Source organism: Cavia porcellus, unplaced genomic scaffold (genome assembly GCF_034190915.1).
Source record: "Cavia porcellus strain 051 isolate PalLab524CR breed Dunkin Hartley unplaced genomic scaffold, mCavPor4.1 scaffold_7, whole genome shotgun sequence".
In the NCBI taxonomy this organism is placed as follows: domain Eukaryota; kingdom Metazoa; phylum Chordata; class Mammalia; order Rodentia; family Caviidae; genus Cavia; species Cavia porcellus.
In genome coordinates this window covers 13,361,500-13,374,446 of record NW_026947490.1, presented here as the reverse complement: position 1 = coordinate 13,374,446, position 12,947 = coordinate 13,361,500, and the positions used below count along the sequence as shown (strand labels likewise).

Here is a 12,947-nt window from a genome sequence, read left to right as displayed (position 1 = left end):
CAGATTTGGGGGCTGGCGTCCAGCCTGGTTCCTTTCCTGTAGCTGAGCTGTCAGCATTCCCTAAGACAGAGATTTCTGAGCACCACTAGCTGTCCACTGAGCCCTGAAAGATAAGCACAGGCCTGTGTCACTGACAAGACTCATATAGCTGAGGAGGCTTGAGAAAGCTAAGGGCACCCCAGAGTCCACACCATGATCCCCATAGCCAGTGTGCTCCCAAGGGTCAGAGGCAAAAAGGGATACATGATGAGATACAGAAGTCACTGGGACACTGGAGGATGCCACACTGCTGTCCCTGGAACTGCAGCAAGGGCCAAGGTACCAGGCCCTTCCCAGAACTGGAGAAGGTAAAGGCCCTCTGCCCTGAGCCTCTAGGGTGCCAGCCTTGCTGATCTCAGGCTTAGGACTTGCGTCTCCCAGAACTTGAGATATGAAGTATACGTTGCTTTAACACATTCATGATGGGCTATAATATTTGTCTCCTAGGCAGCTTTGATTCGAATTTGACCATATGATGATATATAGCGAACCTGGGTATGCTCTTTTATAATAGTACTAATACTTGTATTTGGTCAGTAATTATTCAGATTCAAATAACTAACTAGATTCAGTCCACTTACAGTCTTTTTAAAATTTTATTAATAAAAAGACCAATGAGGGTGATCAGATCCAGCCAGGCATCAAGTGACACATACCTGTAGTCCCTGCACTTGGGAGGCTGAGGTAGGAGGATTGCTGTGTATTCAAGGCCAGCCTGAACTACATAATGAGACCGTGTCCGATCCCCACCCCCCCAAAAAAAAGAAAACAGAAAAAAAGTGGTCAGATTGATTTGTACCACCAGTGGTATAAGCCACACAGTAGGACAGTCATGCATGGACTTTCAGTGGTTCACCCCAGTGGGGATGTGTTACAGCACTGAAGTGTGGAGAGCAGCAGCACTAGCCAGAAAGCCTGTGCCCTCCCCTTGGTGCCACGGGTCAGTCCCTGGCCCATGAGCAAAGCCGAATTTAAGGACAGGCTGAATTGGGGGCTTGCTGGGCAGGTGGATAGGATCCTAGAGAAGTAATGGGCCCAGTTCCTCTCCTTACCTTCCACAACAACTTACAAGCCTTGGGTTCTCTTGCAGGCTGGGAGCCAGACATTCCCGAAGAGAAGCTGGCTACTGGCACAGAAAGGGAAGAGTTCCCGAGGGTCATTGCTTACTCCTCCTTGCTAGGGGGCACACGGCCGTGTGAAGGCCAAGGCCAGGCACACACAGAGGACTGGAGGGATGGGTGGCCACTGGTGTCTGGCCTTGAGAAGGGGGCAGTTCACGGTCAAGGCTGCGAAAGGCATCCACACAGAGAGAGCTGTGTGCTGAGCTCCAGCCCAGGTCCATCCCCAATTTCCAAGAGAGAACATCTCTGTGCATCTGACTCACAATTGCAAGGCTCACACCCTGAGCAAGATGTGGCCTGTGAGCCAGCGAGCTCCCCAGGAGAAAAGCTCCAGGAGGACCATAGGGTCTCTGAGCAGGCCATCCTGAGCACGGAGCTTCCCAAGAGCCAGGGCCCTGACAAGCCCTACAAGTGTACTGACTGCGGGAAGTCGTTCAACCACAATGCACACCTCACTGTGCACAAGAGGATCCACACGGGCGAGCGGCCATATGTGTGCAAGGAATGTGGGAAAGCCTTCAGCCAGAACTCCTCACTCGTGCAGCACGAGCGCATACATACAGGGAACAAGCCCTACAAGTGTGTAGAGTGTGGCAAGTCCTTCTGCCATAGCACACACCTCACCGTGCATCGGCGCATTCATACGGGTGAAAAGCCCTATGCCTGCCAGGACTGCGGGAGAGCCTTCAACCAGAACTCGTCCCTGGGCCGGCACCGGCGGACACACACTGGGGAGAAGCCCTACGCCTGCAGTGTGTGCGGCAAGGCTTTCTCACGCACCACCTGCCTCTTCCTGCACCTGCGCACGCACACCGAGGAGCGGCCATACGAATGCAACCACTGTGGCAAGGGCTTCCGGCACAGTTCCTCTCTGGCCCAGCATCAGCGCAAGCATGCAGGGGAGCCACCCTTAGCCTACCGGCCCATCTTTGAGCAGGCAGCAGCTCTGGCGAGGCCACAATGGGCAGACAGTCTTACCTGCACACCACCTCTGAACCAGGAGGAAAGGGTGCTGCGCAGTGACAGACCCTTCAGGTGCACCCAGTGTGGGAAGTGCTTCACCCAGAGCTCCCACCTCATCCGTCACCAGATCACCCACAGTAGGGGTGAGGAGTCAACCTCGCAGTCCCAGAGATGTCAGCAGCCCTGCAGTCGGAGCACCCAGCACACCCGGCATCCTCAGCCAGGGTCAGGACAGATCCCCAGGAGTCAGACCAGAGCAGCACAGCCAGCAAGCAGGGCGCTAGCCCTGTTTGACATCCATGAAGTCATACAGGAGAAAAGCCCTGTGCACGTTATTGGGGTGGAAGAGCCCTCGATTGGCTCAACTTCTGTGTTCAACCACAGAGAGTCCACCTAGGAGAGATGCGCTAGCTGTGACCTCTGAATCTCAGGTGCACAGATGTGGTAAGTTGCATAGTGTGTCTGGCAGGAGGGGCTGGGGACTGCCATAGTGTACTTTGGCTTCCTTCAGGAAATACTGAGCCCCAAACCTTCAAGCCCAGGTCCCTTGGCAACTGGTATTTCAGGATGTTTCTGTGCCAAAGTGAGCTCACTGGTGGTAAAGCCTGCCCCCCCTGCGGGGTGTGGTGTACATATCTATCCCAGCACTCATTAGGCTGAAGCAGATGGGTCCAGAGAAGCTCAAGACCAGCCTGAGCTATGTAGTGAGAGCCTGTCTCAAAAAAAGGAAAAACAAAAACTGCTTTGTATAATGCAGAAAAGTAAGAGATGGTCCCATTTTATAAAGTGTGATTAAATCACAGTTACTCATGACCGAATGATGTGAATCAAGGCCACAAGGTCCCTCCAGGGACAGACCAGCACTGGTATACTGCCTCCACAGATACACTGCAAGGGCCATTCTGCATGGGATGTGATTTTCCTAAGTATCAGCTGACCTTACAAGTTTTTGAACAAAACAAAATGCTGTTGCATTTCTGGGAAATTCTGTATAAACTCCAAGCCCACAGCAATTAATTTGTGCTTACAAATGAGACCAGGTTAGAGTCTGAGTTCACTATCACATAAGTGTAGTACACCCATGCACATGGCCCTCTGACGGTTCAGCACTTCAGGTTTAGCAGCACATGTGGTCCCTGCCTACATTTCATCCACATACCCCAAATCGTTACAGTGGAGCCCTCCCAAAATGGATAGCATCCCCAGTATCATAGCTCCTGTGAAAACCACTCCTTCGGAACAGCTAGTGTCACTGTAAGCTGGAGGTTCTCACATGTGGGTCTTGGCCCTCAGAGAATGTTTGGTCTTTGTGACTTAAAGGGTGCCGACTGGTGTCTTTAGGTAGAGGCCAAAGATGCTGCTTAATGTCCTGCAGTGTCCAGATGCAGTGCTGCAGCGCCTTGTTGAAGAAGTGTCCAGAGTGCCAGGGTGGAAAAACTCTGTAGAAACCCAGTCCAGCACTGGGGCTCATGTTTTCTAAGCTCCTATTGATTGCAGCTCCACTCAAGTTCATCCAAGTAGTCATGAGCTGGTTTACTCACCGTGCAGTACATCAACCTTCTCCACTTTTGCAGTATTCATAAATGTAGGAACAGCATAGAATCCACTTACTTTTTTGAATAATGTCTTAGCATTTTGTGCTTTAAAGCAGGAATGATACATTTTCATTGTTTCTTCCACCACTTCCTCCTCTTCTACCCTGAGTTATTTTCACATCAGTCTCAGACATTACTTTATCCATGTTTCTGGTTGTATTTCTAAAACCCAGGGCTTTGTGTACATTGCTATGTTGATCTCAGAGATGAGCTCTCGTGGTTGTCACACTGCACCAGTCTCAAGGACAAGCTGTCACAGTTGTCACACTGTGCTGTGTGGCCCTACTCAGCTGACCCTGGTAATGGAGATACTCGGCAGCAGTGGTAATGCATGGGGTCTGATTGTGAATCATACTGGTACCCTAGTTCATCACTCACGTTCTCCACCTGGGCATCACAGAAAAGAGAAGAGTTCATGTTACTTAATTTGTGTTGAAAGAGGAAAAGCTGAATTCTTTTGAATCTCAAATAGAACTGTATGTTGTCATTGTCATGTCTGAGCAGACAGCATCCACTATGCAGTGTTCAAATGTTCCTAGCTCCTAAATAGTCATCATCTAAGCAAGATCACAGAGTGCATGTAGGTGATGTTTTTTCTTCTTCTTTTTTCTTTTTATCGGTACCGGGGGTCGAATTCACAACCGCCTGCTTGCAAAGCAGGTACTTATGCTGCTGAGCTAAATCCCCAGCCCCGAAGTTTCTTCTTTCTTAAATCTCTTTTAATTCCAATTTCTTATTTAGTCTTTTATCTATCAAAAGAAAAAAGAAAACAGAAAAACCTAAATTTTATGCCTACCTGACAGTGCCTGTCACACCCTCCTTGCTTGGCATGATGAACTTCTTTTTCAAGCACTAGGGTTGGAGCTCAGAGCCTTTGCACTGATTCTATCACCTGGCGTCTTTCTTTTTTTTTTTTTTTCTTTTTGAGACAGGGTCTCTATGCAGTTCAGGCTGGCCTCCAGCTCACTGTGTAGCCCAGGCTGGTCTTACATTCGCAAAGATCCTCCTGCCTCAGCCTTCCCGAGTGCTGGGATTATAGGCATGAGCCACCACACCCGGCTTCATTTTTTTATGTTGAGACAGTCTTGCCTGGTTGCCTGGCCTCCAGAGTGCTGGGATGATAAGAGCATACCACCACATTTTAATGTCCACTCTGGGAAACTTCTATTATTTTGCTTTCCTCCAAGGGTTATCCAAAGAAAAACAAAGGTTTTTGACCTTTCTCTGTGCAGTTCTTGATAAACAAGGAACGTCATATAGCAGATGTGATCTTTGACACAGTGTAGTCAGGCACATACCTTTAATTCCAGTTACTCTGGAGTCTGAGGCAAGAACATTGCAACTTCAAGTCCACCTTGGGCAACTCAGCAACTTAGCAAAAACCTATTTTTAAAAAAAAGGTGCTAGGGATGTGACTTGGTGGCAGACTGCTTACTTAGCATGTGCACAACCCTAGGTTCAATCCCAGCACTATCCCCCACCAAAAAAAAAAAAAAAAAAAAAGCGTGTCCTTGGAGTCTCATAGCCCAAGGGATGTAAAAAGCAGTGACTTAAACTTACTTAAAATTTTTTCTCTTAGTCCATGTTCATAGTGCATGATGTTTACATTGATTTTAGGGACGTAGTTACCTTTTCTCAGTCCATCTTAATTCTTTTTACTTTCTCCCCTCTTCCTCCATTTCCAGAAAACTTAACTCCTTTAAATGTGCTTTTTACTTAAAGTGAAGTTTGGCAGTGGGACACTGGGTTGGACAGAGCTGTTCCTTTTGGTGCCCAGCTGTAACCAGTTGCTCTTGCATTTGTGTTCCACTGTAGTTGCATTCTAGTGATGTTAAGCACATGTTGGCATCAGAACTTGGAAGGAAGCAAAGAAGGAAGATGGAGTATGGTGCAACTCAGCATGTAAAAACCAGCCCCTCAACCCTAACTGCAGGAGTGCTTTGGATTGGTTGGGTAATATTGGAAGAATGGTCATCCTTGTTCCAGGGTCGGACAGTTGAACCTGCCTTTACTGCCCCTGTGGCTCACTGGGTCTTCCCACTGTTCTTTGGGCGCTGAGAGAGCCTCCATGCCAGGGTTCCCACCAGGGTTCACCTAGCTTCCAGAGTGCTACAGTTCTACCTTTTGTTTCATTTCTACCAAGTCCTGGGCTCACTTCTGTTGTGTTTCACTTCCCAGATTGCTTTTTTATATTGACTCCACCATTCCTTGGCCTGTGCCCTTTGCTGTTTCATCTTAGCAGGTAACTTTCCCTTTACATGAAAAGGAGCACCTTCTGGCATATTTTGCCGATGGTGGTTCTGTGCGATAGTGCCATTGCACAGAGGAGGAAAATTAAGCAGAAGCCAAAATAACCAGCCTGGTTACACAGACAGAAAGTAATGGAGTCAGAATTTGATGTCAGTGCCCAGTGACATTGGCTGAAACTAAGTTTTGTTCCAAGGCTAACTTTTCAGTGACTCCATCGTGTCAGAACCAGTATGTCCTGCAGGTCTCTCAGGTCTTCCTACATGGTCACAACGAGATGGCTAAAGCTCCAGGGAGTGCATCTCTAATCAAGACTGGAAGCAGTCTGGAAACATCAGCCTTGTGTTTCAAACTGAAGAGTCTCCTGGGAGCCAGTATTGCGTACCTGCATAAGACCCATTGGCCAAGACTGGGTCACAGGATCACCCTAATAATGAGGCTTAGAAAGGTGACATCTCACGTTTCTCACCTCTGGTGGGCACAGGTAAGAGACAAGGTCCCAGGAAGTGGGTGATATGTAGGTAGCTAGCAGCCTCTGGGTTTCTCCTTTAGCTTTTAGAAGACTCTTCTGGGCTCCCAAAATCCACCTCAGTGCCCTGACTTCTGTCCCTACCTTCACAGGAACTACCCTTGCCAGGACTGTCAGCAGCACTTTTGCTTCCCCTCTGCCTCTAGATTGTGGAGCTTGCCACGTTCTTGTGGTGCCCTGTTCCCTCCACTTCTGGGGGCTTTGGCCTCCCTGGCAATCCTCTAACTCACTGTGGTACCCAGGCATCATCCATATTCTGGCTGTGTTGCTTACCCCAACTGTGAGTCTGGTGTTTCTTGAGTTCTGAGCTTCAGCTCCCAACAACATTTGTCTACTGGGTAGCTGCCGCCACATGGCCATAAGCTCCCCAACAAACTGCCATTTTCCTATCCAAATAAATTCCCCTTCCCATTGCTTCCATGAGGATGATTGCTCCTTGCCTTCCATCATTGGAGCCAGGAAATAAACCACCTTTGACCCCTCCTCACTCTACTCCCATCAGGGGGCCAGATTCTTCTACCCCATGAACATCTTGAGTCTGTTCCTCCATCTCCACTGCCACTGTCCTCAGAGGGAGGTGACATGCTATCAGGTAGGCCAGCCAGGACAGCCTGGTGTTAGACCCCGCTTGGGACTGTGCATCCTCACTGCCCCATCAGGGCCTAGGACTGTCCAGGGAGCAATAGTAACATATGGTTCTTGACAGCTGTGGAAGCCCAAGCCTATGATTACCTTGTTCCCTCCACCTTGACCCCCAAACAGCAGATCCCGAAGGGGCCATGTTTGGACATTTCCCAGTGGATGCTGGGAGGGCTAAGGTCCCAGCATCTTTACTGGGTTAGGTGGGACAGGCAAAACTAGAAGGAACAAGCACTGGAGATCTGTGTGATGTCATTTGTCAGTTCAGCTTATGTTCGGTCATAGTGTTCCTACTGGTCTTCTTGTAAATGTCTGGAATAACAAGAAACTTCAGGGGAAGCTACTGTATTCTAGGGGAAATCATGGTTTTACCTATTAAGTAACACAAGTCCTTTGTAGCCAAAACTTGGAAAGTGCACAAAAATTAAAGGAAAAAAACTCATTTGAAATTTAATTTTATTTAAGGAGAAAAAGAAAAACAGAAAAGGGGTACAAGTTATATAGAATTTCAGAAAAACTAAACAGGAAATCATTAGTTAGTAGATTACATATTGTCATGTTAGAAATAGTTGTTCAAGTTACAAAATTAAAGAATATAAAGTGGACATTCAAACAGTGAGACTGCAAACAGTTCTGTTCAATTATCTAACAAAACTCAGTAATATCATTATCTATCTTATACACTGAAATACACACGCAGTTATATCCTTTAGAGCACTTTCTTTTCCTCTCTTTTGTACAATGACAATTACGTATTTTGGGTCTTATTACTCCCACAGTTCTTACTACTTTTTTTGAAGAGAATAAAACCAAAAGTGACATAACAAAACAGAGTCAGTCAAATCAAAAGGATGGACATAATACATAATGTAAAAACAAAAAACAAGGTGATCAACAATGGTTACCATAATGCCTCTTGCTATCTTAAAAAGAATTGCCTATATCATCAGTTATAATAAAATTGAACAAAACCAATAAAACCAAATCATTGGAGACATTCCAGGACTTCAAAAGAAGATAATAATCAAACCAGAATGGACGTCATAACGAATCTTACTGTCTTCACAGTTGTTGCCTATACACTCAAACTTGGTAGTATCAAGCAAAACTGAACAGAGGGAAATCAGTCAAAACAAGATGCTGAGAGCAATACAGGGTTTCAAATCAAGTTAATAGGAAATCAAAGTGGTTTACTATAATATATCCTTTTTTTATTTTTCCCTAAATTAAAAAGATAATTAAAAAGTAAATAATAAAAAAAAGGAGATAGAGATGAAAGAAGACATAACAGCAAAACAGCACAGCTCAAAACATAATCATTTAAGCAAAATAGTGTTTCACCACAAGATATCCTGACATAAAAGTAGTTACCATAGTGTCTCCTTCCTTGAAATCTTTGAGTATAGGGGCTGGGGATTTAGCTCAGCGGCATAAGCGCCTGCCTTGCAAGCAGGCAGTCGTGAGTTCGATCCCTGGTACCGATAAAAAATGAAAAAGACCAAAAAAAAAAAATCTTTGAGTATAACTTCGTATACTGTAGCATCAAACATATCAAGATAATGTAAAACCATTCAAGAGAATGACAGTATTACAGGGTATTTAGAACCAACTAACAGAAAATGAACACTGGTTTCTGTATAATCTCCTTGTCTATAAAAGTTTTTGTTTATATTATCACATATAATAAAATCCAATAAGATACAACCTGTTAAGACTGATGGAGACAGAAGAACAAAAGCTTGATGGGACTTCAAAACAAGATGATACTAAATCAGCACTAGCTATTATGATGTCTTGTTTTCTGCAAAATAGCTGTTCCTACCACCCAACCTTCTCTGCCTCATTTCTGTTGAGCTCTTTTTCTGTCATTAGTTGTCAGTTTGTCTTCTTCATTTTGATTTCTGCTCCATTCATTGTGTCCTCTCTACCACTGTTTCTAGAATCTTGGTATTTTTCTAATTTAGAATACCCTGCAGTATTCTCTGTAGAGTTGAATTGGTGGTTGCAAATTCCCCTAGTTCCTCTTTATCCTGGAAGCACCTTGTTTTTCCATCAATTTCTAGGGACAGTTGTTCAGGATATATCAATCTTGGCTGGAGGTTATTATCTTTCAAAGCTTGAATTATTTCCCCCCACGCTCTTCGTGATTTGATGGTTTGTGCTGAGAAGTCTGCTGTAATTCTGATGGGTGTTCCCTTGTAAGTAATCTGTTTCTTGTCTCTGATGGCTTTTAATATTATTATATGCCTGGGTGTTGTTCTGTTTAGGTTGTAGGTGGCTGGGGTCCTGTATGCCTCATACATCTGAGTATCTTTACCTTTTGCTAAATTATGGCAATTCTCCTGGATTATGTCTATGAATAGCCTTTGTAGTTCATTTGTTTGTGTCCCTACTTCTTCTTTTACGTTCTTAATTCTTAAGTTATAGATCCTCTTATCTTTAAGCCTTTTTAAAATTGCTATTTGTTTTCTTGTTATTTTTAAGAAGTTTTTCATTTCATGCTCCCACATTACAAATCTGTCCTCCAGTTCAGATAATCTATCCTTAGTTTCTTTCAAGCTGTTATGCCAGCTTTCGGTAAAGTTTTTAGTTTCCTGGTAATCTCTTTGAACCTGCTTCACTTATTCTATGTTTTCTCTACTTTCTCCATTAAACAATTCTCCGCTTTTTTTCTGCTCTTCCATTCCACCATCTGTTTTTTATTGGGTGGTGCTTAGCATTTCTCTAACTATTCTACTTATATCTTGCTTTAGGTCATTAAATACTTCATTTTTGAACTCATCTATGAGGCTCCGGAGATCTCGCTTTATGTCTATTGGTGCCTTGTCTGATATTGCATGTTTTCTGTCCTCATTCTCCTTTGCATTTATCTTTCCTGGATCAGTGTTCTCAGGATTGGGGGCCGAGGACCCTTTCTTGTTGCTCCCTCTTCCCATACTTTTTGTTCCGTCCATACCAGCGTGAATCCACCAACTATGTGTTCCCGCCCACTGCAGTGTACTAGGGAGACACAGACCTGGGCAGCCTCTGCTGGGCCCGCCCCTCCAGGTCAGTCAACCTACTGAAGGCTTCACTGCTAGGGTGCACCGCCAGGCACTGGGACCTGGTTTGGGCTAGCCTACTGGGTCTTAGTCCGTGGCGTCACCCAGGTCAGGGCTCCCTACCAATCCTCCTGCTTGAGAGGGGACTATGTGACTAAAGTCACTGAAGTATCTTGTTCTGGCTAGTCTGCCCCATCCCAGAATGTCCTATTTTAGAGCCTTCTAGTCTATGGAAGGGTCCCTGATCCTCTCACTCATCGCAGGTAGATGCAGTTCCGCTCTCAACTCCGTTCACCAATTCCTGCTGAGATTTCGCCTCTCTGTCCCTGCTGTGCTGATTCAGACGCAGCAGCAGGAAATTCAAATCGCTGCACGGGTTCCAGCTTCCACTGAGATTTTATCTGTTCCAGGATAGCACCAGGATTGCATTTCCAGTTGGTTTCTCTCAGCTTAGTTCGTTACTGGGTCGGCAGCGTATATCTCCCCTTGCTTAGGATTCCACACACCGCACCATTCCTGGATTTTAAGCTGGGTATCTCAGAGAGCCTCTGTAGCTGCTGTTATCTATCCACCATGTTCTCCCGGAAGTCCAAGTTTTCCTTACAATTTTTTTAAACATGTAGATGCATATACAGAGTGTACATTAAATCTGAAACGTGTGTGTGTGTGTGTGTGTGTGTAATCTCATGTTAAGAAATTTGGGGTTCTTTCTCATTCTCTTATACCCATGTTTTTTACTATACTTTGAGCATTTCCCGTGTCGATGAATTTCATGTAGCTTTTAAAATTACCTTTCAGGAGGATTCTAACAGTGCACCTGCCCTTCACCCAGCATTTTACCAGCTTCAAGTTTTCTCAAAGAGGTAGAGACATTTCCTGTGTATTTCTAATTGAGGTATTAATTGCTAAAACTCATGTAGACTGCAATTTAGCAGTCACTGTCTAAATTACAAATACAGAAAGATTTTGTTTCAGGAAACCTGCTGGGAATAAATCTTACATATGTGTACATGTGCAAACAGTTTGTATATAATTTTCATTATACTATTAATATTAAAAGTAAAAAATTTGGAAGCAACCACAATATTCATCATGGAGAACTCAGTAATTTATGGTGGAGTAGATATCACAGCCTTAAAAATGGAGACTGTCCTTATATACCAAATATGGGAAGTGAAAACAAGCAAAATGCAAAACCATAGTATATTTCCAAATATGTAAAGAGGAAATGTATGCTTATATGCACTTACTCTCTGAAAGAGAAGAAAACAGATATACTGGTTGCCCTTGGGAAAAAAGGAGGGATGGGAAAGAGGAATATTTTCATTCTGTATCTGTTATATTTTTGTAATTTTGAAACATGTAAAAGCATCATCAGTTCAAAAAATAAATTTAACAAAGATCTCAACTCTTTCCAGTTAAAGTAAGTTTTATAATTTGTTGCCTTGTTTGCTGCCTCTGCCACCAGCTTGTCCACATCATCAGGGATTCCTGGGTGTCTTAGTCACCTGTCCTGTATATACATGTGTGAGTTCAGTTAGCAAAACCAATTGAATATAAAACAGCTTCAACTTCTTGACAGTAGCAAACATAAATAGCTGCTTTAGCTTATTAAATTCTCTCTGTCAGCCTATATTATGAGAGCTCCCAACATAAGTGGTATCTCTGTGCCTCCTCAGACTCAGGTTGTTTCTGCCAAGGGCAGCTACAAAAAAATATGCATCCATTCTGAAGAGCAGACACCTGTGCATTTCCTGTGAGGGGAACAGCAGGGACATCTCCCAGATCACACTGTCTGATATGGCAGCCACTGGCCACATAGAATTATATAGCTATGAATTGAAACACAAAATTCAGTGCATCAGTCACTAACCACCTTTGAGCTTTTCACTGGTTTCATTTTCATTGTCACAGAAAGTCCTGTTGGGTAGTGCTAATACAAACTAAAGTGGCTGAGAGAACTTAAGTTTACCTTTGTGACATCAGGAATCACTTCCCCTCACACAGACCGGCACATGGATGAAACTTTCAAGTCTCATAATTGTGTTAAGGACATCTCTCAACTAGCTAAGGTGGTTTTTGCATCACTACCCGTAGGTACAGGATCTACCCATTAATTTTAGGAAGTCATCAAAAATACACAGAAAAAACAAGGCTATTCATTGCAAGTCTTAGTCAGTTCCCAGCTAAGCAGGAGTGAGGTGTAAGTGATGTATACACAGCGTGGTGGTGGCACGGTAGCTCGGGAGTAAAGCACACGTGCAAGGACATGGGTTCATCAGAATAATAATATGATCACACAGTGGAGCCATTTTAAGAATAGTTTTTTAAAAATATTTAATGAGTGGAGAAATATTCAGGGTCAGTGGAAAATGATGCATTTCCCATGCTGATCTTACTAGGCTCAAGTGACCCTCCTGCGCCTGAGTGTGTGCAATGCTAGTGGTGTAGTGAGCAGATGTGGTGTGGAGGGGGTCAGCCTGAGGATTTCCGGCTGCACATGCACCAGGAAAGGAAGTGTGCTGCATCTGACTGCCATGCACTTGGGAGACCTCAGGTGTGTGCCAAGTATGACACTACCCTGTTAGGTGAGCCCAAGTTTGTACCACCCTATTTGAGCACACCAGCATGGGAGGTGTCCTGCATGTGTGATGCCACCTGTGTGCTGTAGGTGTCACCTCAGGTGTGAGGGCACTCTCTGCCCCAGGGCTATTCCTCAGTTCTGTCTACTCCAGTCCCTAACAACCACCAACTTATTTTATGTCTCCCTATT

The 12,947-nt window shown here is 44.7% G+C and overlaps 2 protein-coding genes across 10 annotated transcripts in view; both read left to right on the top strand.

Moving 5' to 3' along the window:
* Rps5 (ribosomal protein S5) overlaps positions 1–12,947 on the top strand; it is an 82,556-nt gene that overhangs the window by 31,962 nt on the left and 37,647 nt on the right. The window lies entirely within an intron of this gene.
* The window catches only part of Znf8 (zinc finger protein 8), a 55,887-nt gene that overhangs the window by 18,560 nt on the left and 24,380 nt on the right, over positions 1–12,947 (top strand). For 5 of the 9 annotated variants that reach the window (XM_063252552.1, XM_063252549.1, XM_063252553.1 and 2 more), the window contains 2 exons: positions 1,130–2,567; positions 5,534–11,582. In XM_063252552.1, the coding sequence (XP_063108622.1) occupies positions 1,130–2,520 (1,391 nt within the window). In that variant the 3' untranslated portion in view covers positions 2,521–2,567; positions 5,534–11,582. Of the gene's footprint in view, positions 1–1,129; positions 2,568–5,533; positions 11,583–12,947 lie in introns of those variants that run through there. The other 4 variants (XR_010048597.1, XR_010048596.1, XM_063252551.1 and 1 more) reach the window with 4 other exon arrangements.